Below are 24,735 nucleotides of genomic sequence, written 5' to 3'. Positions count from 1 at the left end.
AGTAGAATGTTACCTACCACTGGAGCCTCAGCTTGCTTTCTGTGTGTCATTCTTTGATCTTGAAAGCGGCGTCAGGAGCAAGAGAAACCATTTTTTAAAAAAGCAGAAAAGTGTCTCTGGTGTTAAATGCTTTTGCCCTTGCAGGTCAATGCACTTCTCAAAAACTCTAATTGTAGATTTAACATAAGACATATTAAATAAACATTTCCATAGACATACATCCACTCTCTTTGACCTTGAGCAAGTAATTTATACTTCTCAGCTGATCTCTAAAAAATGAGGAAACTAAAGCTCATTTAGCTGTCTCAAAGGGAGGCTTGTAAGGGAGAGTTAGATTAACTTGCAGAGCTCCCTAAAGAGGATTACTGAGTACATGCATGAGGCTGAACTACCTAGGCTACCTAGCTTCTGGGGGACTTCTAAAGATGTGACATTCCAGTCGATCTAAATGCTGAGGATACTCAGTAACATGTAAATTTGGCATGATACAACAATTACCACCCCCTTCTAATTACTCCACTAAGCATAGCCAAAAGCAAAATGCAGGTCTAGAAAGAGAACCCCAGCTGTGTTGGGATAAAAAATAAACTGAAAATACATTAACAGTCATAATACTTTATTTTTGTTTTAGTTGTAAACAAACCTTGGTCAGTAACAGAGAAATTCTCTTAAACTGGCAGTATTCAATCCCTTCTTCCTGCTCAAAAATTCAAAGCCCCTTGATAATTGCACAATTTATGACACAATGTAATTAATCAGGGTCAAAATTCCAGTTCTGCTGGTACAAGAAAGATCCCTACAATTCCAGGTTAAGAACATCAAATTACACCAAACACTATATAAAGTGCATCAAGTACAGTGCAAAGAGGTCAGGAAGAAAGGCAGGTAGGGAACTGACAGGTCTGCACGGCAAACTCCACTCTCGGTGCTCTCTGCAGCTGAAGGAACGTGAGCAGAACAGGAACAGTACAGCAATGCAGATCTGGATACCCACACACAGTAAAATCTCCTCCCCATAATCAGAGATTTAAAAATGACTGAAGCCATAGGTAGTGTCACGTTCTAGGATTAGCCTGATGGCTGTAAGCTGATGGAAAGCTAGGTCAGTCTGGCCAGGGAAACAAAAGCTTTCATTAGTACTGCTCACTAATGAGATAATGCAAATCTGTGGTCAGGAGATTCTGAAAGCTGTATGTGGTCATTTCTGCTCTAGTGAGCAGAGCAGAGCACCTCCAAAGTGTTTGTGTCAGCTTTTGAAACCCTGAAGAAGATGGACTAAATCCTTTCCAACACCATGGAAGTCTGTTCTTTCATTATAGTGAGCTTGGGGATAGTGCAAAATTCTTAACTTCATAGTCTCAATTATTTTATGTACTAAAACTATTTACAATTACATTACACTTCAGAAAACCTGTTGGTTTTTTGATGTAAACAACTTTTTAATAAAAAAGTGAATTAGTTTTCCTACTTCTTGTGCTGAAATACATGTAAACAGCAAACACAAACTTGGGGAATGCCATGTTTTGTTCTTCTTTTTTTTGACAGTCCTACTACTTTCTAACACATTTTTGCCAGTTTGTCATGTCCCAATACTAGCTGCAGAGAAGCAGCTACTTTTTTTCAGCATCCCTGAACACAGACATTGCACAGAGATTGCTGCTTTTCTTTCATAAAACCAATCAACTTGCACTTCCAGAGCAAAACCCATCAATACAGGGCATGTCCAGTTCCATGTTCTATTGTACTTCACAGGGACAAATTATTCTGGTAATAAATAAATAAATACATCCCTATGTGAAAGGGATACAGACCACCTGTTTAATTTTGCCACAGCTTGCTCTGTCATTATTCTTTGCCACACCTGATGAAAAACTGTGGAAGTTTACTGTCAACTATTCAGTCATAAAGCTGCAGCACAATGATTTATTGGGTATTACTGCAGTAAAGAAAGAGGCACATGATTTTTCAGCTATTTTAAAGGCTTATTTTCCCTTTGTACTTCCCTTACAGCACATGCCCTTTATAACTTCATTCATTTAGTTGGCACTAGCCCAAGTGCCACATCTATGGCACACAAAACACAGTGTGACTGGTAAGTTCAAATCTGCCAAAAGAATCAGTTCCTACCTTATCAAACAAACTAAAAAAAATGGGTACACTATACTGGGGGTGGGGGGGATAAAAAAGAAGTAGCAATGATTTGTCTAGAGGCTTAAAAAAAATCTGAGTTTTAGTCTTTGAAACAGAAGAATTCTCCAATTTTGAAAACTTTTCAGGAAACATCACAAAAATTTTATACTCTAGGCTACAATGAGTTGATAAAATTTTTCTGTCCTCTCTACATATGTTTTCTGGATTAAAAATAAAACATATATTAATATAAGTCCAGTGCTTTTCAAAAAATATCAACCCCCCCAAAAATTAAAAGCCAACAAAACCCAAAAACTAAAGCCAGAAACAGAAGTGCTCTCTTCCATACACCTCAGTCCTTGCTTGTTCAGTTTGAAACTGCCCCCCCTCCCCCCATCAAAAAGAGAGCCAAAAAACACCCTGAGGTAGTGACTGTTTGTGAGAATACAGGACTGGCACTTGTAATTTAGTTCCCTTCCTTCCACCAGAGGCACATGAGCGACATCCATCTGCCACCATCAGCCAACAGAGTTCCACTGTACCTAGAGGCTGCGGAAGCAGACGCCTCTGAGCTGTCCTGAAGCCTTCTCCTCCAGCAGGACGGCTGGTGCCAGTGGCACATCACTTCCTGGTGCCCTGGGGGAGCCGGGTCCTGCCCTTGGGCTGGTGCACGGAGAGCCACTGGGCGCAGATGGCCGTGACGACGTGGTCGCCGCTGCTGTCGGCCAGCTGCCGCACGCGCTGCACCAGCTGCACGGCGCGCGCCCGCTCCTGCCGCACCGACACCAGGTACGCCGAGCGCAGCTTGTTGCACAGCAGGTACGCCTGGATCTGACACCACAGCCTGCTCAGAGAGCTGAGCTAGCTCACTGGGCAAGCTCAACAAGGACCCCAGGGAAATACCCACTTTACAGGCCTGTCATGCAAGGCAGTAGCACCACATTACCAAACACAGCATGGCACGAAGCAGATCCCAGGGAAAGAAATGGGCAAACAGGTGTATTTTATTAAGTTTGTGTCTTGTAGACACTCCTTTACTCTATGACCATGAAATTACTCTCAGGAATCCCATCTCATGCATAAATTACAGTATCCTCACAGCAAAGTGTCTGAATCTGTCATTTCTTCCACTGCTGGTTCTAGAACAACTCCCATCTTTCAGCGATAGATATTACAGAAAAGCAGAATTAAAAGCCCATTTTTCAATCTGCCTAGAACAGTGAGTCTGCCATTCAGAGCAGACAGAGGACTGTGAAAACTCTTTAGATTTTACTCCCAGCTATGCCACTGCCACTCAGTATCTACAACAATCCCCAAATGCTGAGTCATGGCCACTTCTATAAACAAGGATCTACAGTTCTCCGTTGGTTTGGCTGCCTGGTATGAAAGCCAACAAAGATAAATTAGTTTAGGCTTCATCTCTTCTAAGAGAAAAAGTCTATCAGAAGCTGGAGAAGTTTTATCATTTAACTCTCAATCACCATGGAAATAGTACAATCCTGAAACAAAAAGCTGAAGTGGTCATCATCAACTGCCTGCTATTACTAGAAACCTGCAAGCACCTATGTGAGAAGTTGAATAACAAACCAATAAACTCACCAATCTGCCTTTCTGAAATACTTTTCCTCCCACTCTAATAAATGTCCAGCCCTCGCTCTGAGGGCTCTCAGGGAACTAATAGGAATAGTCTCAACTGACACCTCTATGTCACAGCTTTACACATTACCATGGCCTTGAGGAATTCACTGTGATTTCTACAATCTAGGTAGTAGCCTACAAAAATCATATTTGCATGAGGATGAGAGAGAAGACAGTGAAAAAGAGCCTGTAAGCTACAGACCAAGACTGGGCTGTTTAGCTCTTGCTACTTAACTTACCTTGTTTTCATCACTGTCCATATCCTGAATCAGATTATCGAGATCCTGTATCCAAAGAAGGGAAAAGGTGTTCACATTTAAAGTGATACTAGTCTGAAAAACTCTACCCCATCAGGGATCAAACCCCTGTGGACAGGCAGGGCTGCTGAGATGACAGCAGGTGCTTAGACTGTCCCAGCTGCAAGAGTTGCAGATGTAGAAAATACAAAAAAATACAAATTCCAAGTCTTCCCCTTCCTCACAGCTTTTCCTGCCTGCCATCTCTGGCGGGTATCCCTAGAGAATGCTATGAGTCTCTCCTGGACATGGCTTGTGTTGCATGAAATGAATTTGTAGGTTCCCCCCATCCCAGCAGGGATTACCCCATGGCCCACCCTGACCCAAAGAGTGGACAGCATCCCCTAATCTGATTAATAGAACTAGCAGAGTGCATCTCCTTCCTTCACTGGGGTGGAAAAAACACTGTGGCAGGCAAAGGGAACCACAAAATTGGTTCCTATGGAGGCAGGAGTTTGCTCTGTGTTAGCCAGGAAGGCCTCACTGAAGGGAACACTTCTGCAGCATTTGACAGGACCTTGTGAAGCAAATGTTCTGTATCCCCCACAGGTATCCATTTGGGAAGTGCTGGGTAGGAGAGTGCTACAGCCACTTATGGCTTCCTCTCAGAGTATCTTGTACAAGGCAAGCCATGCACTCCCACCCTGCAGCTATGCCCACAGCAAGGAGCCAGAGCATCTGAAGGACTCACTGAAAGAGCATAGAGGCACCAGACTTCCCTGCAGCCTGTATGGTCTATATCCTTTTTACTTCAAAAAAGACACAATGCAGGACAGAATTACCTCAGCAGGAATGTTTCTGAACTCATTCAGACAGTTTAGAATAATGTTATCCCCATCATTTTTTGCTGCCACTCCAGACTCATTGACACACTTCAGGAGCTGCTGGATCTCACTGTATTTCTGCTGCTTCACCAGCTGCTTGGCCACTCTGCTGTACACTTCTGTAGCCTCCAGCTGGAAGTCCTAGAGGTAGTTGGAACATCAGAGCAACACAGTGAATGTTCTCAGCAGGTTTGCTCAGAGGGAGTCTACACAACTGAGACAGTCTCCTCAGGACAAAATACCACACCACGCTCCAAAAACTCAAAGCTGTTTTGGGAGCCTCTGGTTTTCCACTCACCACTGCTCCAGGTTGACTTAAAAGGTTTTTTTATAACCAGACTTGTAAAAATCACTCAAGAACAAGAGTGCTGTTAATGCCTTCTTTTCAGGAGTGGCAAAAAATCAGTTTTATTTCTTCTGGCAAAAGCTCTTTCCTAGATCCCTACGCACCTCTCCCTCACTTAGCACATTCCCAGTATATTTTTCCAGCCTCCCCACCAACAGCCACCCTTTGAATACCCCAAACAGGAGGCAATTGACCATGAGGGAAGAGATGATAAAAGCTGTGAACTGATCCTGCAATGAGTAAGTAAAGAAAAAAAAGGATGGAAATGGAAGTGATAGGCAACTGGACTCACTGCTCCACTTTTACTGGAGGCAGTGGCTGCTGCTGCTCAGAAGTGCTGTTTTTCTAAGGCTCTCCATCTCCCTGCAAACAGGAGTTCTGTCTTGTACATCCTGACCTGAAAGAAGGAGCAGGGCCTGCCACATTCATAAATACTCTTTCAGTGTGCCACCTCTGTCTAAAAGTGCCCTGCTCTGCTGTCTGGGACGATATGGATGAGAAACACTCAGAAGAGTTTAGAGGCTCGTGAGCTATGCTGACTGATATTTCTACCCAGACATGAGGAATGAGAGGTCCCCAGCCAGAGTTCCCGGTTAATTAATTTTGCTCTCAAATCAGGAGAATAGAACAGAGTGAGCCCTGGCCTCATTTATTCACTGTCTTTGCATGACTGTCATGAACTGCAGAGAGGCACCACGTGAGAGGTCTCTACACACATCTGTGACTGTGGCTTGCCAGAGTTCAGGCACTGAACAAGGTGCACAGCAAAGGAAAAGCTGTACTTCACTCCTTTGTAGGATCAAATTACTCTGGAAATGTCCTGCAGAAACAGCATCTTAATTTCATTATCAAGCTTCCACAAATACATGGACATGTAAGACTTAAACTTGTGACTTTTTTCTTTAAAAGTTTTGCTTTTGAGGGGATTAAAATACATTTGCAGGTGGGGGGACAAGCTTTTGTTTAAATAATTGCTGCTTTCAGGAGTTACTTTGCATTAATATTGCTTGTTATATCAAGTTTTTCCATACCTGAAGAACTCTAAATGCAATCCCAAACCCCTCCTCAATGTTTTTGCCTTCCAATATGACCTGAAAAGAGAGGCATAGACAAGTCTGGGAATGCACATTCCTTTTTCACTATGTACGGTTAAATAACATTAATGCAAATCCAGCTTTTGCCCAGAGGCAAAAATAAAATGCATTACTTAACAGAAAACAGCACCACCCCAAGAAGTACAGCAAATTATAGGGTCTATTGTCACACACTGCTTCCCCTAAGGGACATTAGGCAATTTACAGATGGAGATGAGCCAAACTTAAGAATGATTAAAGTTACTGAATTATTTGCCTCACTTGCAAATATAATGGGGTGCACAGACAAAAGGAATACTACTATTTGTATTTTGGATGCTCTGCCCATGAAAATTTGAACTTTGAGGAGATGAGCTCCTCATGAGAACAAGTTCTCACATGTTCTCTGCTACTCTGAGGAAAAACATTATTTTTTCATAAATGATGGGTTGCATTCATCATAAGTAACCTGCCCAAAAAAATACAAGAAACTGCTTCAACCATCAAATGCTTCAACCTGCATTACAAGTTTGTATTGTTAAGGAAAAATAGAGCTGTGTTTAAAATAGCAATTAGTACCTTGCAAGCAACATCCATTTTCATGTTATTGTTTCCAAAGAGTGTGGGTAAGGAGGAGTCTGTCATTTGAGAGGCTCCTGAGCTCTCACACTGATGCAGGAATTTTGTTACTTCCATCTGCAGATCAACTGTATTGATGTGCCTAGATAGTGAAAAAATTCTGACTTCATTTTGTAGTAGAGAAAGTGTCAATTATTATTTATATGAACTAATTTCTTCAATATCTTTCAAAAGAAGACATACTTATGAAAAATTATTTTAGTTGCTTTTTGACTTTGTTCATTGTACAAGTCTGCAGCAATATTACTTTTCAGATCTGTGCATTTAACATACATCACAAGCTGAAGATGAGCAATTATTCACATTATTTCAAAGAAGTGAGCCAGAGAAACTGGATCCCCAAATAAACATCTGTTCCTCCTTTTTCACCTCATCACACACACACCCCTCCAGTTTAAGTTAAGAGTCTAGATTAAAAGAAAGAAAGAAAAAAGCCCCTAAGAAAACTAAGATATAAAACCCCAAGTACAAGAGAGATCAGGCTAAATTTACACTTTGACTTTTGAATACAGAAAACCAGTTATTTCTGGCACCTATAACTTGTACATAGTGCAGTGTTTTGAGTTAACCCCAGCAGACAGTGAAGCACTACAAAGCCGCTTGCTTTTTGGAGAGAAAAGGAAGAGAAAAAGAAAGAAAAACAGCTTGTGGAAAGATGTATAATTGTCTATGCATTGTAGGGCTCCTGTTTGGTTGTTTAAATTGAAGGAGGGTAGTCTGATACACATAGAGATTTTTAGTAGAAACAACTGCCCATCTCCTGGTTTGGATTTTTGGGAGAAAAAGTGATGGGAATCCTACACTTGTAACTACATAAAAGCAGTTTTGGGTCAAGGACAACCAGTAAGTGTCAGCTAAAGGCAACTTAAATGAAACTAATAAAAGCCATAAAGTCTAAAGCCTGAATTTCACCTCTCCTAAAACTTAGCTTCTTGTTTATAAATACCTTGACACATCCGTAGCAGACATTTTCTTCCGAAAAGTGAATGCCATTTTTTTCCTTCCTGAACTTCTTGAGACCTCCTGCAGATAGACTTTGAGATGGTCCTTGATCTTTAGAAGCCACATCTGTTTTCCTCCAAGTTCAGTGTAAGACTTTGCTCCATGAGTGAAAAATCTAATGCAGGTCATGGCAGCACGGACGTGATCCTGGAAGAAACGCGCTCAGCACTAAGAGGGAGCACAGGACCCCACCTTCAGAGATCACTGCACAGAGGGGCTCACACAGAGCAGGCAGAGCTCTGCTTTCTTTCATACAATGTGCCAGAACCATGACATGGGTCACGTCAGCTTTAGTAAGGCTCAGGCCCTTCTATGTTTTCTAAGATTGTAAAGAAGCAAAAATATACTTATCCAGCATGCAGGTTTGGACCAAAGCAAATAACCAAAAGTGTGATGGTATTCAGCATTTCATTGAAAGAGATGGCACTGTCCCTCAACTTACCTTCATGAACTGTTGCAGTTCATACAGAATATGGTAATAGTTCTTTCTTTGCAAGTATTTGCAGGCTGCAATCAAATAGACTCCCCAGCTTTCCAATCCTGGATCAATGGTTTCCAACAAGTTCTCCAACATATGCAGCTTTCCACTTTCATAACTTGGAATGAAGATCCCTTCAATAAACACTTCTGATGGGGATTCCTACACAAACAGAAAGTTGCTTGAAGCAAAGCCACTGTAGTTTATTTTCCTTATGTAATATAAAGGCATATTAAGTGACAGAGATAATAAAATTAATAAATAATTGACACTGGAAGGGATTTCTGGGGGTTATTTTGTTCAAAACCCCACTCAAAGAATGACTTCCAAGTTAGGTCATGCTGCTCTAGACCTGTCCAGTCAAGTTCTGAGCATGACAAAGTAGAGTGATTCAACAACCTCCCTGTGGCCCTGGTTCTGTGTCCAAATACAGGCATAAAAACCGCCCCCCACAAACAAACCCCAAGCCTTTTTCTTTATATCCAATTGGAATTTCCCTTGCTCCCAATTGTGTCCACTGTCTCTTACCTTTTACTGGGCACATAGGAGATAAGCATGGCTCTATTTTTGCCATAATCACCTACTTGCTAGCTGAAAACAGCACACACAGATCTTCTCTTGCCATTTCTTCCAGCAGGAAAAACCTAGCTCCATCACTCTCCTCAAATATCAGGTGTTTCAGGCCCCTAGATGCTCTGGTGGCCTTCAATTAGACTTGCTTCACTTCCACAGTGTCTGTTGTGTACATGGGAACCCAGGACCGAGCACAGCTGCTCAGATGAAACCTCACAAGCAGTGACCTGAAGGGATATTTACTCCCCCTGACCTCTTGACTGTGGTCTTGCAAGTGCAGCTTCACATGTGCTTCTTTCCACAGTAACATTAATGTGTGTCATCAGGGCCACCACAAATGTTTTAAAGGCTTGATATGAAATTTTAGAATTTTTTTTAAATCTCAGAGTAAGGAACAAGTGACAAAGTCTGTACACATAAAATGTCTCCAAACAGCAATTGCAAAATATTTAGTCAGAAGTTTAGTACGTTACAGCTTTAGGGGAACCAACCCTCCTCTCTGGTTTGTATGATTACTACCAGTTCCTTGTCCATAACTTCCACATCAAATTGTCTGTCTAGAGTATTTTCCAAGTCTGCTACTTAACAGGTTAAATTATCTCACCTACATCGTAAAAATATGCAACTTTTCTTTAAAAGCAGATTTAAACTGATGTAAAGGATAAATTTAAAAAGGTAATTCAATATGCAGATGACTGTAAGATGTTAGAATGACTGATGGTACAGTGAAAGAAGCAGAGCAGATAAGGCAACTTAATTTTCTATTAACAAACCTCATAACCAGATAAAGACAATGGAAGTTGGTGTTTCAAGTTGCACATTCTCAGTAAGAGTTATTTCAAATAATAAAAAAATAATCAGTAATTCAAACACAAGCATAGCAACTTAGAAAAGGAAACACCACACTCTCACAAGCTGGTGAGATATAATGGATTCACATCTCCTAAGAAGCACCCTTAATGTTTTGGTTAGAACCTGGAATAACTTCTAGATGTAATTGTAGTTTAGCACAAGAGAACTGTTTATTCCAGAGATACTTAAGTCCTCTTATATTATGCAATTTCCTTAAGGGAGAGCTGGAAACCACATTTTGGGTCCTCTACACTTCTGTCCTCTGTATTCCTTATACTCCTAATGGTTACAGAAGTGCAAACATGGGTGATCTGATTCAACAAACAATACCACGAGACAGAGGCACGGGATAGGGAGTAGTGTCTAATGTTATCTGCACTCTGGAATTCAAAATTTTCCTTCTCTCTTCTGAACTCTATGACAATAGTCCCACATTTTCAACTTTGTAGAAAAAAAGACAAAGAGCTCTTGATGCAGGACCTCTATAAAAAGAACCAAAACTACATGCTCTTTTTAGATCTGCAAGGATCAGTGTTGCTCTTCTGTCTCATTGAATTCCTGTCAGTCACTGGATAGTTTCTATAACAGCACTTCAGGACCTCGGCAAACTCCTGTGCAGAAAGCCACCAGAACACTGCATGATGCTCACTGCTGTTTTCCAAATTTCCGTTTTGGTGATGAAAATTTAACTACTCACCTTATTTAACAAGTGAAGCAGTGCTTCTCTCATACAGTCATGCCTCATGTAAAAGCTTATTATTGCCAGATTGGTGCCGTAACTGTGTAAATAGAACAAGCACTCCTGGTAATAGCTGTTGTGTTGAATCTTCCCCTCACACATCACCTCCACAGACAGACTTCTTGTTCTCAGTGTTGCTTCAAGTTCCCTCAATGTGGCAAAGTAATCATCATCCTACCATTAACACAGAGAACCAATGACAGGTGATCAGCAAGAAAAAATCTTCTCAGGTAGATCTTGTCCCTCAGCCCTGAAGCATTTCTGTTATGCTGTTCAACAACCCAGTTCAAAGAGGCTTTTTTTTGTCCTAAAATATGTACTTGGTCGTTCATCATCATGATTCTGCAGTTATTTAGTACAAAAAGTAATTTTTTGGTACCTAAACAGAATTCCAAACCATGTAGTAGTGGTTTTTGATGAGAGGAGTGGGAAAGCATTTTAAAGTCTTTGAACTTTTATAAAGTTACCAGAGTTTCAGTAGAAAATTGCATCACTGCAGCATCACAAAATACTGCTGGAATTGAGTTTACCTTCCTTAGACTGTAGGAATAGTACATTATCCAGTACAACTTATTTTCCCTCCACAAGGTATATCCCAAATTGCTATAAAATCTATGATTTCTCAGGCACCACTTCACTGTGATGAAACAGCTAACAAATTTCTCAGCAATATTTAGTTTGCAATACACAATCATGATAAAGAAGGAAAATAAACACCCTATCATCTGCTATTGCAACATGCATTCCTATAAGGTGTATACTAAACTATAATTTCTTAAGATTCTTACTGTGATGAGTACAGGCTTCACTGTGGACTCCAGGTACTGTATCACATCCTGGACCAGCCTTGAACCATGGTTCAGCTGGTTCAGATCCATGGGTGGCTTTAAACATCGGTTAAACTTCTCTCTTGCTGAAGTTAAATTTCCAGCTTTAAGGCAAGCCATGCCCCAGGCATGCCATGCTCCACCTGGATCCAATCCAGATTTTGTAGAAACCTAAATTCAAAATCATTTGTTAATATTACAACACAGCCTCAGTACAGCAAATAGGAAAAATGGCTTATCACACAGTCTGTGATTCTGACCTTTCCCATCCTAGAGCACATTTCCCATTAAAAACAAACAACTGAAAAACCATCCAAAAAACCCATGTTGATAATTTCCATATTACTGGCACAACAAGCCAACTACCAAAACACCCATGATCTACAAATGCGAACTTGTAAAAATTGTATAAGTTTAAACTACTGTTTATCTGGGAAATTTCAGTTGTGAGTTCTAAACCAGGACATTTTCCCATCAGCTTTTCTAAAGCAGGTGATTTTTACAGAGCAGAATTCATCAAATTTGTGGTTTTAAAAAAGGCAACAGAGGGCAAAATGTAACAGAATATCTTGGCTTCATGAACTGCCAAGATATTTTTTATTTCACACAACTTTGCTGATAAAATTTACTCCTGATTTTCTTTCGTAGACCTAAAGCTCTTTTAGTTGCTTTTAAACAAGAACTATTTCTATTCAAATAGGTCATCTATTTTTGCTGTTTATTACTGCTTAACAAATCTTAATACTATTTGTAGTATCATAATCCTGTATTTAACACAGTGCAATGCCAAAAAAGAGAGGCTTACAAAATCCTGGGAGCAGGATTAGATGATGATAAAGCACATGAGATGAGCTCTGAGGTATGGATTTGCCAACATTGCTGATTTCCAAGTAAATGGTTGGGAAACCATTTACTTGGAAATCATTGCCTTACCAGTGTCTGCTGTCAGATTACAGACAAATAGAATCTAACATTCAAGCTTCAGATAAAGTCCTGCCACAAAGGGTGTCTCACACCTTCTACTGGCTGCAAGATTCCCCCATTTAATGACTTCCTTGCAGTTAGTCCATTCCAATCTTAACTCTACCAGAAAACAAAGCTGCTTATCCTTCCCTTCTGCAGCTGCTCCACAGCAGGACTTTTCTGTCTCAGAAATTTTTTCCATTCTTCAGAAAATTATTTCTTCCATGTTTAGTAACTTAATCTGAGTTTGTAACTGCTTAAATATTGTCCATTTCCCACATCACATCCACCTTAAGTCAGAAGGGAGGAAAACAAAAGCCACTACAGAAGAATTAACACTGACATCCCTCCACCGGTGTTACCTCTATAGCTAGTTGATAGTACTCTGCTTCCAAAAGCTGATTTCTCAATCTTGTTACTGCTGCTGGGAGAAGGATCTGATCCAAAGATGGCACTGGACGGTAGGCAGCAGCAACCAAAATATTCAACACATCCACTTTGCTGATGTAGCTAGAGGTTAAACAAACACATGCACTCTCACCATTACTGTACATTGAAGAACATTATGCAGAGACAACTCTTAGGACAGTGGTTTCTAATCACCAGTACACCATGTTTCTCTAGCCATCATACAATCCCTTCAGAGTGTTTGTTATTGTTTGGGCTTTCTTTGCCATGTTCAGTGTAACACACAGACTGAAGATGCCAGCAAAACATGTGAAATTCATCTATCACACCTGCCACCTCAAGCTCTGTAGGACAAAACGTGAAGTGTAAAATGTTCATTCTCAGGAAGCACAGGTTTAAAATCCTGTATTAAAATACAGATTGAAAGCAGATACACAACAGCATAAGAAAGATATGTACCCATCTTTGTGAATAATTTCTTCCTAGTCAGAGAATTCTCTCAGTAATTGTTAAGAAGTGATATTACTTGAACTTCTCCTATAAAAACTTTCCCATAATTCCTGCATTATGAAATTCTCATTTAGACTGGTCCACAGTACAAACACAAAGTAACCCTTCCACCTCCACTCCTCAATGAAAAAAAGATAATGCTCTTGACAGTACCACAATATATCCTAGTGAATATCTGATTAGAGTCACCTGTCACAGAGAGCTAGGTCCTGGCTCCTTCCAGCTTTTACAAACATCATTTTAGCACTGAAGAGCAATTGTTTCATGATGTCCATGAGGAGTCCAGCATCCACCTCAGGATTAGTGAGCCCTTGGGACAACTTGCAGCAGTGTTCTATCAGTTGGTGGCCACACACTATGCTGTCACTGTGCAGGCTAAGGATGGCAATACACAAGGAAGAGCTGGGAGCCTGACAATTTGAGGAAAGACAGGCAAATATAGGTATTGAGGTAGCTCTCCAGTGAACCGCTTATATTGGACTCTCTCATGACCTCACCTGCTCATAATAAAATTCTCTGCGTACAATTTCATTCTCCTCCTCATTCAGGGAAAAAATCCATTCAAGATCAGTTGCCTTGGGTATTCGTACCACTGTGGAATATTCATTATTAGAAGTTTCTACAGCAAAAAATAAAACACCAGGTAAAATCATTGCACAAGAAGCAACAAACCCAGCTAAGGACACATAATGCAGAACATTCCTATCTCTCAAAAAATAGTCATCTATAGTCCTCTCACTGTGCCACTTCCTGCCAGAATCACATGTCCAGCACACACCACAGAAACATTTCCTTCCCTCAGCAGGCTGCCACATCATACCTAAACTTACTGTCACTGTTACCAAAAACTGGTTCCAGTAACATATTTTCAAATTATTTTTTAACTCTTATGCTACTGGGCATCAAGCACAGCAGCCTTCCCTCTTTAGCCTCCCCTTAGGCAATTTATTAAATATTTCTGAGCAGGAAGGAACTGGAAATATGAGAGCTGTGGGTTTCAGTTTGAAGGGGAAAATAAAAAACAGTTGTAAAAGAAAGGGTAGATTGACTTAACCACCTCTATGTTCTTTTCAAAATTCAGGTGATTTGCCCATGGAGTCCATGAGCTTTAGGCCAAATGATTTTAAGAAGACCTAACTCCTAATGTTAAATTTTCTAATAAAATAGCACTGCAGAAAACTGGAGTTCTGACCAAATTATTCAAGAAATATAATTTCTGTGAAAAGTAGTTTTCTTTCCTCCAGATTAAGGAAATACATTTTTTGAAACTTTAACCCAGAAGAGTTATAAATGAAATACTGCCTGTCATCCGGGTGTAGCTGACAGCACACAAGCCCTTAACTTCATGATCAAGTTTTTGATTCCAAAAACACAATGGCCAATCTCGCAATGCCAAGAAATGGAGAATAATGATCATTTGCTACTCTTTCCCCGGATCAGCTTTCTCTGGGAAAAAAATTTAGAAAGTCTCAAAACGTACTCATTTAGTTCACATCCCTTTTTAGAGTGTTGAGTGACTCTAAAACTGTAGGGTGAATTTAAAAAAACCCAAAGCAACTAAAGTAAAGCAAAACCCAACACCCCCCGCCCCCGCACTTTTCCAAGGTGAACTGGAAACTGAATTGGCACAAATAAACTAGGCTAGAAAACATTTGATAAGCCTTCTTCACAGTCCCCCTAGATAATTTAGAAAAGCAAAATAAAACTCTTCCCTCTTAAATCTGAGGATTTTCATATTGTTCTTATCCGCTCTTATTGAATAGATGACATAGGCCCAGTGATGTGCAGCAATGCCACACAAAAGCTACATTTCAGCTGTTTCAGTCTTGAAACAAAGGTAGCAGTAAAGCAAATTTCCATCAGCAGGGGAAAAAATTCTCAAATAGCTCATCATACTTTAAAAAGGAACAAATAAGAAAAAAAATTATTTGCTTTGTTATTACACAAATGCAAATTTTGCACCATGTTTCAGGCTACTGTTACAAGCACTTCAACTAACTGTGTCTTGTTCTGACAGAATTTCACATCAGTGTACGAAAATTTTGCAATCACCCAAAACACCAAAACCAGTAAATACCTCCTGAGGAAAAATGGCAGAGAAAAAGTCAATTAAATGTTGCTATTATTCCTGAAGCTTAAGATATTAGATTTGGAAACTGAGGCGCCAAAATGCAATTACTATTTTCACACAATCAATACAGGAGATGGAACTCAGGACACAACCAGACCCACGAGAGAGGCTTCATGCTGTGCTACCTCTTGGCAGCACGGGGTAAAAAACCCCCAGCACACTGCAGTGCTACTCAGAATTGTACTGTCATGGTTAATAAAAAGAGGATCCCTCAGCACTGCTCTGTAGTGAGCTGATTAATTCCTACTCACACCATTGCCTCTCACTGTTTCTAGAATGAAAAGTGCGTTCTCCAACTCTTTTTCAGTTCCTTTCTATAACACCCATCCAACGCATTCAATATTGGCTCAGATAGCTCTCCTAAATCTCAATTTCCATTCACAGAAGTTTGAAATGCTCAATTTCAGCCCGCACATGCAAAAACCTTCAGTGATATTTTGTAATTGAAATTTTCATCACCCTTTAGCTGCAACTAGGTGTGTCAGTTTCCAGTATCTAACTGCTGATTAGGCACTTTAAAAAGCTGAGGTTCAACATTATCCCATTCCTTACCTTCCTCTTGGTCCTGATCTTCTTTTCTGCTGTAATGAAATGACAGAAAGAACCATCATGCCTACTCCAGCATATTGGGGGAAACATGCTTTGAAGGCAGACATCAATACGGCTACCCTCCTCAGAACACTGCTTTGTAAAAATCCAACACATATCCCTACCTGTCCTTTCCAACACACTGCCCTGCCTCTAATCCTGCTGCTTGGAAATCTAATATTCTGCCTTTGTATTGCTGTATTTCAACTGCACCAAGTAATTGGCTCTTATGACCTTCTGTGGGAACAGCACTGTTGCACACATCATAAAAAAGCAGACACAGAACAAGAACTGCCCAGTATCAGGACATGCCAGAGCTAAAATGAAGTCTTTGGTATCCAAGTCACTGCCCTTAAGATTTAGTTGGGTTTGATATACAAACAGGGTGAGTATAAAAAAACCCCAGAGAATTAATTCAAACCTGGCAGGTGGCATTCAAGTACAGTGTTGAGTGCTGCTAGCCTAATCTAGCAATGTAAGCAACATTCTGACACAATCTGTTCAGCTGCAAGTGACTACAGGTTCCTCTTCAGAGCTGCACAGATTCGCTCCTTTTCTAGGAAGCCTGCTGATACTGCCATAACAGATACTGCTATCCGCAGGCTCGACAGGAAAAGGGGAAATGAAAGCATGGCTGGAAATCTTACTCTCTGTGACCCTTTCAAGCCTGCTCAAGGTCACAGAGAGTAAAACTCTTTTCAGCTGAACTTTTCACCAGCTAGCCTGTGTATGCACAATGAATTTCAGTCCAATTCTCAGGTGAAAGCAACCACATTATGAAAATCTGTCATCACAGCTGTCCCTTTTATTAAAAGCAGTTTCAAAGCCTACCTAATCAGAAACTTGCTTTTTAACTCCCAGGGTTCAGGGAGCCATAATCAAGGGATTATGGAAACACTGATATGTTCAGCAAAGCTAGTCAACATGCAATATCAATCCAGAAATTGAGTATACTGCAAGGAACTTAGTCACACTGTAGCAATTTGTGCTATGTTTTGCATCAAAGCATTCAATTCTTAGGTGAGTGATTAATTGATACTTAAAGAATTATTGATACTTAAAGAACTAAAGAATTTGTTGCCTGGCCCTCCAATGTTCTATCCAACGTGAAAAGAAAAGTGAAGCATAAGGAACATTCCCACACCTACCAAACCTGAAAATCCCAACAGCTGGAGGCCAAATGGCTGATGTTACATCACCCAGATAAATCCAAAGGCTTATGTCTCTCTCATTCCATTCCTGCATTCTGCTGAAAACTGAGGAGAACTAGGACAGAAGGACTTACATGCTTGTGTCTTGCACCGAGCCAGGCACGTTTTCTCTGTTGCAGTAGCTATAGCATTGATCACACACACGAGACAGATTTTCTCTGCAAGCTTCTATTTCCATTTTCTTGGTGGAGCAAGAGCTGCAGACCAGCCTGCCACAGCGCCTGCAGTGATGGCGCCTGTTAAACTGAGCACAAGAGGTCATGGATGAGCCACAAAGAGAACTTACTGAAGTCCCCTCCTGGTCTCTCTCTACTCGTGAGTTAACTTATTCCATCTGAAGAGAGAAAACACTATGCAGGACAAAGCTTTCAGATTTATACAGTGATAGATTCTCCCTGTTAAAATTCCTTTTTGAAGAAAGCATACCAAAGAAAAAAAATCAAACCCCAAACCCAGAGGCCAGTATTTAAAATACGTTTGCAGCAGCCTTGGGCTTTCTATTACTTAAATTATCCCAGTTTTGATCACAAAGCTAATTAGATCATGTCCTGGAAAAGGTAAAAAGCTCTAGACTGTTTTTCCTAATGCCATTGAAGAAATTTCCAAATTTAAAAGCAGCAGATACACTTTTGAGAAAACTGTACTGTTTCTAAGCAGCAGAAGATAGCAGACTGCCAGCACACCTGCAAAACTAAAAATTAATGTTCTCCCTTAGAGCACCCATGCAGTTCTCAAATACTCTGTGAAACAATAGTATTTAGAAAAAGTGTAACCAAGAGAAAAGATTTCATTTTCTATACTCATAATCTGAATCATACAGTGATTATGTTATCTCTTGCCAGCAGAGTCAATTAGACAGCCTTCTGGAATATTAATACTGCTGGTGTTACACATTTTTGAGATCCCATAATTGTCCTCTCTCTGATGACCAGATTTCCTCTTTAGGCTCTATCACTTCACAGATCTCTGCAAGGAGCTATCTGTTCCCAGTCTCCTCAACCACTCTAAATAAAAACCAGAGGTTAAATACCAAAGGACTGGCAATCTTGTTGGACCCATGGTGATGCATACAAACCTGCTCAAGTAGCTCAGGTCTCTCAGGAAACAGACTATGAGGAAGTGCTCATATTAAGGTCACAGTTCTAGGAATGTCTGTACTTCATTTTTTCTCCTTACCATAGTAAAGCGTTCAGTTTTGCAAACCATACATATTGTTTCAGTGTCATCAGGTATCCATTGCTGCTTGGGTGGTGGCTTCTCAGGAGGCACAAATTCTTGAGGAAACAAGTTCTGTGGCAGACTTCTGTCTCTGGGACTTGCAGATATGGTTACACCTGAAAATGAGCCAGGCCAAGAAAAATATGGGAATGGGATTTAAGCTGTTTAATAGAGTCTCAAGTACCAGAAAACACTACAGACTCAATGAGGCTGTAAGATCTTTCTGCCTCACAAGATGACTACTACCATTACCTTTCAGCTAGGCATGGCAGAGTAACATTGTATAAGGAATATATATGCTGTAAACTAAAATGGTAAACTTACAGTACTTCAATGCTAACAAGCAAGAGAATGTACTTATTAAGAGACTTTTCCCACAACAGTTAGAGAGGTGTAAGACAATGTGTCAACATCTGCTTTTGTATCACAAGCAGAGACGTGGAGGAAGAAGAAAAAATGTTTTGGATACCAAAAAGTAACACAAGATAAAACAGAATCTTAAGTATACCCAGTGCTGACATTCCTGAAGACTGGGAGTTTCCTTTGTTATCTCAGGGGAGATGTGGCATGGCCAGCAACAGCCTAGCCCTCCCTATTCTAGTCACCTTCTCAATCTGCTGTGGGGAAATCAGTTCACAGAGGCAGGAATTTAAGTGCTGCCTTTGGCATCTTAACCCCAACAATGAAATACTCATTGAATGGCTACAGTATTAGATAGGCTATTAGTTTATATGATGTGAGTCAGTTACACAGGTTAATTAAAAAGTTCAACATATCCCTGCAGCCCTGCAAGCCATCTTCTGTGTACATGCATATTAAACTAAAGAAGAATAAAAATTTCCATTTCACTAAAGCTAACTCATTCTCATTCAATGCAAACAAACATTAAAGCACCGAGCATTCCAGTTTTTTAACAGGACAGAGATATTAGACTGATCATTATAAGAAAAAAACTGAAGAGGTACACAGCCCAATCCAAAACACTGCTGTCACTTGATGTAAGCAAGAAGAGTCATCATTTCAGGATACAGAAGCAGGAAATAGTTCAGACACCCTAAACTGCAGATCAGGATATTGTTCTGCAGCTCTAGTCCAGGCCCATTACTTGCTAAAATCATCACTCTTGGAGGTCTGAAGATATTCTGTTGGTCTTTCCCTGAGAGAACACACAGACTCTGCACGTCTTGCATGAGTTACTGAATAGAACCTGCAGAAGAGTTTCTTGTTGTTTCTTAGCTACAAATATTCTCCAGTTGTTCTGGCTTAAATTAACTAGTTTCCATTTTTTATGTATCTGAGGACTGGGAGTAGAACCTCTCAGACAATACAAGGTGTGTTATTTTCCTCAGGTCACAACAGCAATCTTAGGGAAAAAAACTTCAAGGACTGTAGAATGGCATACCCAGGGAATGAACTGGGAGAAAGTGGCTGGCAGGGTTGATCCACACAGGAGAATGGGTTGGGCACTGGTCAGCAGGTGGTGAGCAATTGTAGTATACAGCATTCGTTTTTCTTGGGTTTTGTTCTTTTTTTCTATTTTTCTTATCTCCCTTTTCATCATCATTATTACTATATTTTACTTGATTTCAGTTAATAAACTGTCCTTACCTCAACCCCCAAGTTGTACCCTTTTCCAAATCTCCTCTACATCCCACCTGTGAAGGGGCTGACAAGGGAATGATCAAGCAGCTGTGGTTGCTGCTGAGGTTAACCCCAGGAGGTTTAACTCTTGGGGTTTGACTCTTTAAACCCCAAGAGGCACCAAGGCCTTAACCTTACCAGTAAAGCTGACAGGAGATAGTTCTGATGATCCTGATTTAGACAATGCTTCACACTCCAATACCTGATTGAGACTTTCCTGAATACGTATCAGAGAATCTAGGACAAAGAGAAGAAAGAAGAGGAGAAAAAAAAAAAAACAGAGAACAATACTGGTGAATACATCTCCCTGTTTTCAAGAAGATTAGAGGAATCCATTCACAGGAGTATGTAAGGTCAGCACAAAACAGGGCTATGTTTTGCATGCAAATTAATCCACAGCAATTAATGCAAAACTGTATAAAACTCAATTACCAAAAAAACAAAGAAAGGGATCCTTATCAAAGCAAGGGAGTAATGACAGCTATAGGAACAATACAGCAGAGATGTGAAAACAATTGGTTAATACAAGATGTTCATCGCTAATATTAAATGCTTCACATTGAGGTGGAAGGAAAATGCATACTTGCAAAGTTAGAGACTGTTTGGCATGAAGAGATAGTTAAGTCTGATGCTTTTATGTTAGAAAGAGCTGCATCTTTAAATCACAAAATGAAGCCAAAACTTGGGAACTGGCATAATGTAAACTGGTACCATATCAGCAGGTATAAATACAGATAGATAGGTACAGAACCCCGTTTTTTTTAATACAACGACACAAAAGCATTGGAATGGATCTGCAGCACCCTCTGCTGTTCCAGTTCTAAAACCTTAAAAGAAGCCAAGTGCACAAGACTCAAAGACAACATGGATGAGAAGGGATTGGCAAGCTAGAGAGGAAAACTGTAACAAGACTGTTAAACAGAACTATGAGTCTAGAAGCTTTCTATATGAAAAAGGAATAGGACTCTGGCAGGAGGAAATACTACAGAAGACTAAATCCCCATATTACTTGAGGGCAGATGTAGTTGGCTGCAGGCCTTAGAAGTGCTTAAGTTGTAAGTGACTTTGTGTTAAATAGGAGTAAAATAGAACTGATCAGTATTACACAAGAAAAGAAACTTCAATAAGGAACAACAGAGAAAAGTCTGAGAAACTTTTGGAGCTCTTGGTCCTTGAAAACATCTATTTACAAGAAAGGCAAAGACTTTAAGAACATGTTCTGGGCTAGAGGGAGACTGGAGGCACACATCTAAAAAACATTATGGCATGATTGCTGAAATTATTCTGGGATGATTTTGGCCCTTCTTTCCCAAATGAAAACCAGCATTCTGACAGACAGTTACCTGATCGCTTTTCCTTTAATGTGAAAGGGAAGTTGAGAGCTTTTTCTGCATACTTGGAAAGCAAACTGTCAATGTCTTCTACAGTAATACCAATTTCCTGCCCAGCCAAGAGCTGGTGCAGTGTCTGCACAGCTACAGCTACCCAGTCCACCTTCATGTTCATGAGGAGCTGTTCCAGCATGAGCAGTGGCCTTGAGGAGAGGTGGAAGTAGTTAACACGGGAGACCTCAGGCAGAGTCAGCAGCACCTGAGATACAAGGAAAAAAATGTATCATAAAATCACACACCTTTAAATATGTGTTTCTGTGAGATTAAAGCCAAGAAACTACAGCAATAATTTATGCAGAGAATGGAATGACAAGTGGAGGTCAAAAAAAGGGGGTGGGACTTCTCAGACCAATTCCTACTTCTGTTACAGAACTACTGACAGGATTTGCAGAATCACTTAGCTTCCACTTTCCATTCTATGAAACACTGCCTTATTTCAGAGAATATGGAAGAGTGAAACCTGTGACCTTGTGACAACTATGTTGCAGCAGAGTACAGCACATTCTCTTATTAAAATAAACTCATAAAAAGCATATTAACCCAATCCTTATCCTTCTATCATTTGAGGAAATGTTACGAGGAGAAAATAAGAGCAATTCTCCTCTAAATGGACAGTTAATATGGATGTTTTTCAAACTAAGTCATATCTTCAGAAGGAACAAGAAATAGGCAGCCCAGCAAAACACTGTTGTGGCACACACTGGAGCAAGCTGCTGTTTACAGCCCTACACCAAAACAGACATTACCAAAAGCACTGCACTTTATTTACATGTAATGCATTCAACTGAGGTTATCTGCTGATTAATGCATCTGTTCCCAGGCTGAGCACAGAACCTGTGTGACTTCTGTAAAGGCAGAGGCCATCCAGAAAGAGAAGTGATACTCTCCACCTCTGGAAGGCACTCGGGAGAAACTACCATATGGGTGAGCATACGTAGGACACCTGGTGTTACTGATACAGACAGTAAGTTGAGGATACTTCCTTCTTCACTTGGGACAAAGATAGCAACTTTTCTGATAAACTCCACAATTTTATTTTATTTCACCCTCTCCTCTTTCAGCCTGTGTGTAAATCCACTCTCCACAGCTCAAACCCAAGACTGCTTTGTTCATAGTATGGAATTGCAAAAATGGAGAAAGGAAAGAGAAGCTTTAAGCCATCTCTAACTTTCCTTTGGATCATGAGACTCAGGATCTTAGACCTGGTGCGGTGAGAATGCTCTGGTAAAACCTACAGGCTTTTTATATTACAAAAATACTATGCATGACAGAATTACTTATACAGTTCTTTATTGCTGTTAATCCCTCAAGGCAGGGGTTTTCCTGACCTTGGATCCTATATAGAGTGCCTGGATTTCATTCCGGCGTGCCGCTGTCAGACTGGCATAGAAGTGAGCTGTGAGGTAATCAGCCAGGAAGTGAGAGGCTGCCAAGTTCGGATGCTGGTCCAGTGACTGCTCACTGATGGCAAGGCAAACACCAGGGTCTTCAATTCTTTGTAAAAGCTACAAAACCAAACAAAACACAGTGACACACTACAACATTCCTGGAAGGCAGCGTTCTGTCCACAACAATTTATTACAGTGTTCTAGCAAATAAATTAATTCACTTTTTAAGTGACAGCTCCACCAATATTAAAACCAAAAATGTTCACACCACTAATATGGGCACAGCTGACTGATTCATGCTATTAGCTTCACTTCTGATTCTTCTGCTTAAGCAGCACTGACATGCTTCATTATGATTTTTCAAATGAAAGGAGCCTTGTATTTCCATGAAAGTGACATTTATGCTATTAGGTCCAAGAACTAAATTGCCAAGCTGGATTTTTACTTAAGCATAACAGGGGAGAGTTGGGATCCTAAAAGCTTATCTAAGCAAATAACATCTCTTGAGGGTGGAACCAAAAAGACCATGAAAACACACACAGTGAAGGTAGGCAAAACAGCTGTCAACTTATTTGATCTACGAATATGAGACTGAGAACATCTTGCTATTACCTGCAATGCCTTTTCCATGTCTCCCATCTCCAGTAAGTGGAGAAGGTGCTCACGGTGAAGGTTGATCAAGTCTTCTCTTGGGACAGGGTACAAGTGTTCCCATTCCTCACACAATTCATAATCCTTCAAAAAGAATTCAAAAAGAAGTAAAATCAAAAGGACAAACTCTACTCTTCCTGATACAGTTGCTTCTCCCACAGTTCTGATCAAGAGATTCTGTAGCTTAGACTCCTCTCCCAGATAAAAATAATAATAATTACACTGACAAAGGAAGATGATAGCCAATTTAATCAGTCACAGTCTACATTTAAAATACCTTGTTTACCTTACAGTAAACAAGCTAGTTTTCAGAAAGACACTTAAAGCCAGCCAGATTTACAATATTAGCATTTCTCTAATAATCACAACTGTTTTTTGACCAAAGTTATGCTACTTTAAAATCTTCAAAATTGTAAAAGAAAAGAACAGGTTATATCTCAGAGTAAGAGTTTAAACTAAAACTTAAGAATTATTAATTACATGTAAATCTTGATACTAAGCAAAGATCTCTATTTGTTTCTGTAGCACAGAGCTGAGTAAAGGAATCCTTCCTCCCAATATAATCTCCACTGATCATTGTTTTAAGAGGCCATTTCAATGAATTTATTTACTTGAAGTTTAATGCATTCTAATTCAACGAAATTCATGATGATGATGCCTAACCTTTGCTTTCAGAATGATATTCATGACAGTCTGAGGATCATCAGAGCAGGCTTTTTTGAGATCCTGCCAGTCATTCCACAATGGTTCATTCTGCACATTCAAAATCTGAAAAAGTTAATATTGAGTAGCATAAATTATAGAATCTCAATTTATCTCAATCAATAGCGTAAGAAAACAGCTGAGCTCATCACATCAAAATCTTTGACAAGAAAGTCAAAAAGCAGACCACATTTAGACCTTTTCAGGGATGATGTAACGCCCTTGCACTCAAAAAAAATCCCCACAGTTTTCACAGATATGAGTCTACAAAGCACATTTATAAGGGAAGGTTTCTGAAAGATTAGATGGTAATAATTATGGATGTAAAAGTACACATTTACTGCAGACATTGCTGGCACTAACAGAGAGACAAATGAGCTGTCAGTTAGCAGAATTCCCACCAGACAGAAATCAGCAGGGATGGCTCCTTATTTTGCTGTCTGGCTTTTCAGTCTGTGCTGAACTCCAGGCCAGCCTGTCTGATTTCAGGCTTTCTGCACTACACTGCAGTTAGAA

General features: G+C 40.1%; 1 protein-coding gene across 6 annotated transcripts in view; it reads right to left on the bottom strand.

The window, feature by feature from the left end:
• Nucleotides 1-596: 596 nt before the first annotated feature.
• ZFYVE26 (zinc finger FYVE-type containing 26) overlaps nucleotides 597-24,735 on the bottom strand; it is a 48,732-nt gene continuing 24,593 nt past the window's right edge. For 2 of the 6 annotated variants that reach the window (XM_064713592.1, XM_064713587.1), the window contains exons 22-41: nucleotides 24,181-24,285; nucleotides 23,479-23,601; nucleotides 22,807-22,983; nucleotides 21,431-21,677; nucleotides 20,226-20,324; nucleotides 18,405-18,562; nucleotides 17,303-17,472; nucleotides 15,982-16,010; nucleotides 13,796-13,917; nucleotides 13,488-13,708; nucleotides 12,743-12,890; nucleotides 11,379-11,588; nucleotides 10,549-10,764; nucleotides 8,391-8,588; nucleotides 7,893-8,095; nucleotides 6,887-7,028; nucleotides 6,266-6,325; nucleotides 4,847-5,029; nucleotides 4,008-4,052; nucleotides 597-2,961 (exon numbers count right to left, since the gene is read on the bottom strand). In XM_064713592.1, coding sequence (XP_064569662.1) covers nucleotides 2,752-2,961; nucleotides 4,008-4,052; nucleotides 4,847-5,029; nucleotides 6,266-6,325; nucleotides 6,887-7,028; nucleotides 7,893-8,095; nucleotides 8,391-8,588; nucleotides 10,549-10,764; nucleotides 11,379-11,588; nucleotides 12,743-12,890; nucleotides 13,488-13,708; nucleotides 13,796-13,917; nucleotides 15,982-16,010; nucleotides 17,303-17,472; nucleotides 18,405-18,562; nucleotides 20,226-20,324; nucleotides 21,431-21,677; nucleotides 22,807-22,983; nucleotides 23,479-23,601; nucleotides 24,181-24,285 — 3,066 coding nt within the window. In that variant the 3' untranslated portion in view covers nucleotides 597-2,751. The remainder of the gene's footprint in view (nucleotides 2,962-4,007; nucleotides 4,053-4,846; nucleotides 5,030-6,265; nucleotides 6,326-6,886; nucleotides 7,029-7,892; nucleotides 8,096-8,390; nucleotides 8,589-10,548; nucleotides 10,765-11,378; nucleotides 11,589-12,742; nucleotides 12,891-13,487; nucleotides 13,709-13,795; nucleotides 13,918-15,981; nucleotides 16,011-17,302; nucleotides 17,473-18,404; nucleotides 18,563-20,225; nucleotides 20,325-21,430; nucleotides 21,678-22,806; nucleotides 22,984-23,478; nucleotides 23,602-24,180; nucleotides 24,286-24,735) is intronic. The other 4 variants (XM_064713589.1, XM_064713588.1, XM_064713590.1 and 1 more) reach the window with 4 other exon arrangements.

This window comes from Zonotrichia leucophrys, chromosome 5 (assembly GCF_028769735.1).
Source record: "Zonotrichia leucophrys gambelii isolate GWCS_2022_RI chromosome 5, RI_Zleu_2.0, whole genome shotgun sequence".
Classification (NCBI taxonomy): domain Eukaryota; kingdom Metazoa; phylum Chordata; class Aves; order Passeriformes; family Passerellidae; genus Zonotrichia; species Zonotrichia leucophrys.
The sequence above is the reverse complement of the archived record's forward strand: the minus strand, read 5'-3'. Positions and strand labels throughout refer to the sequence as shown.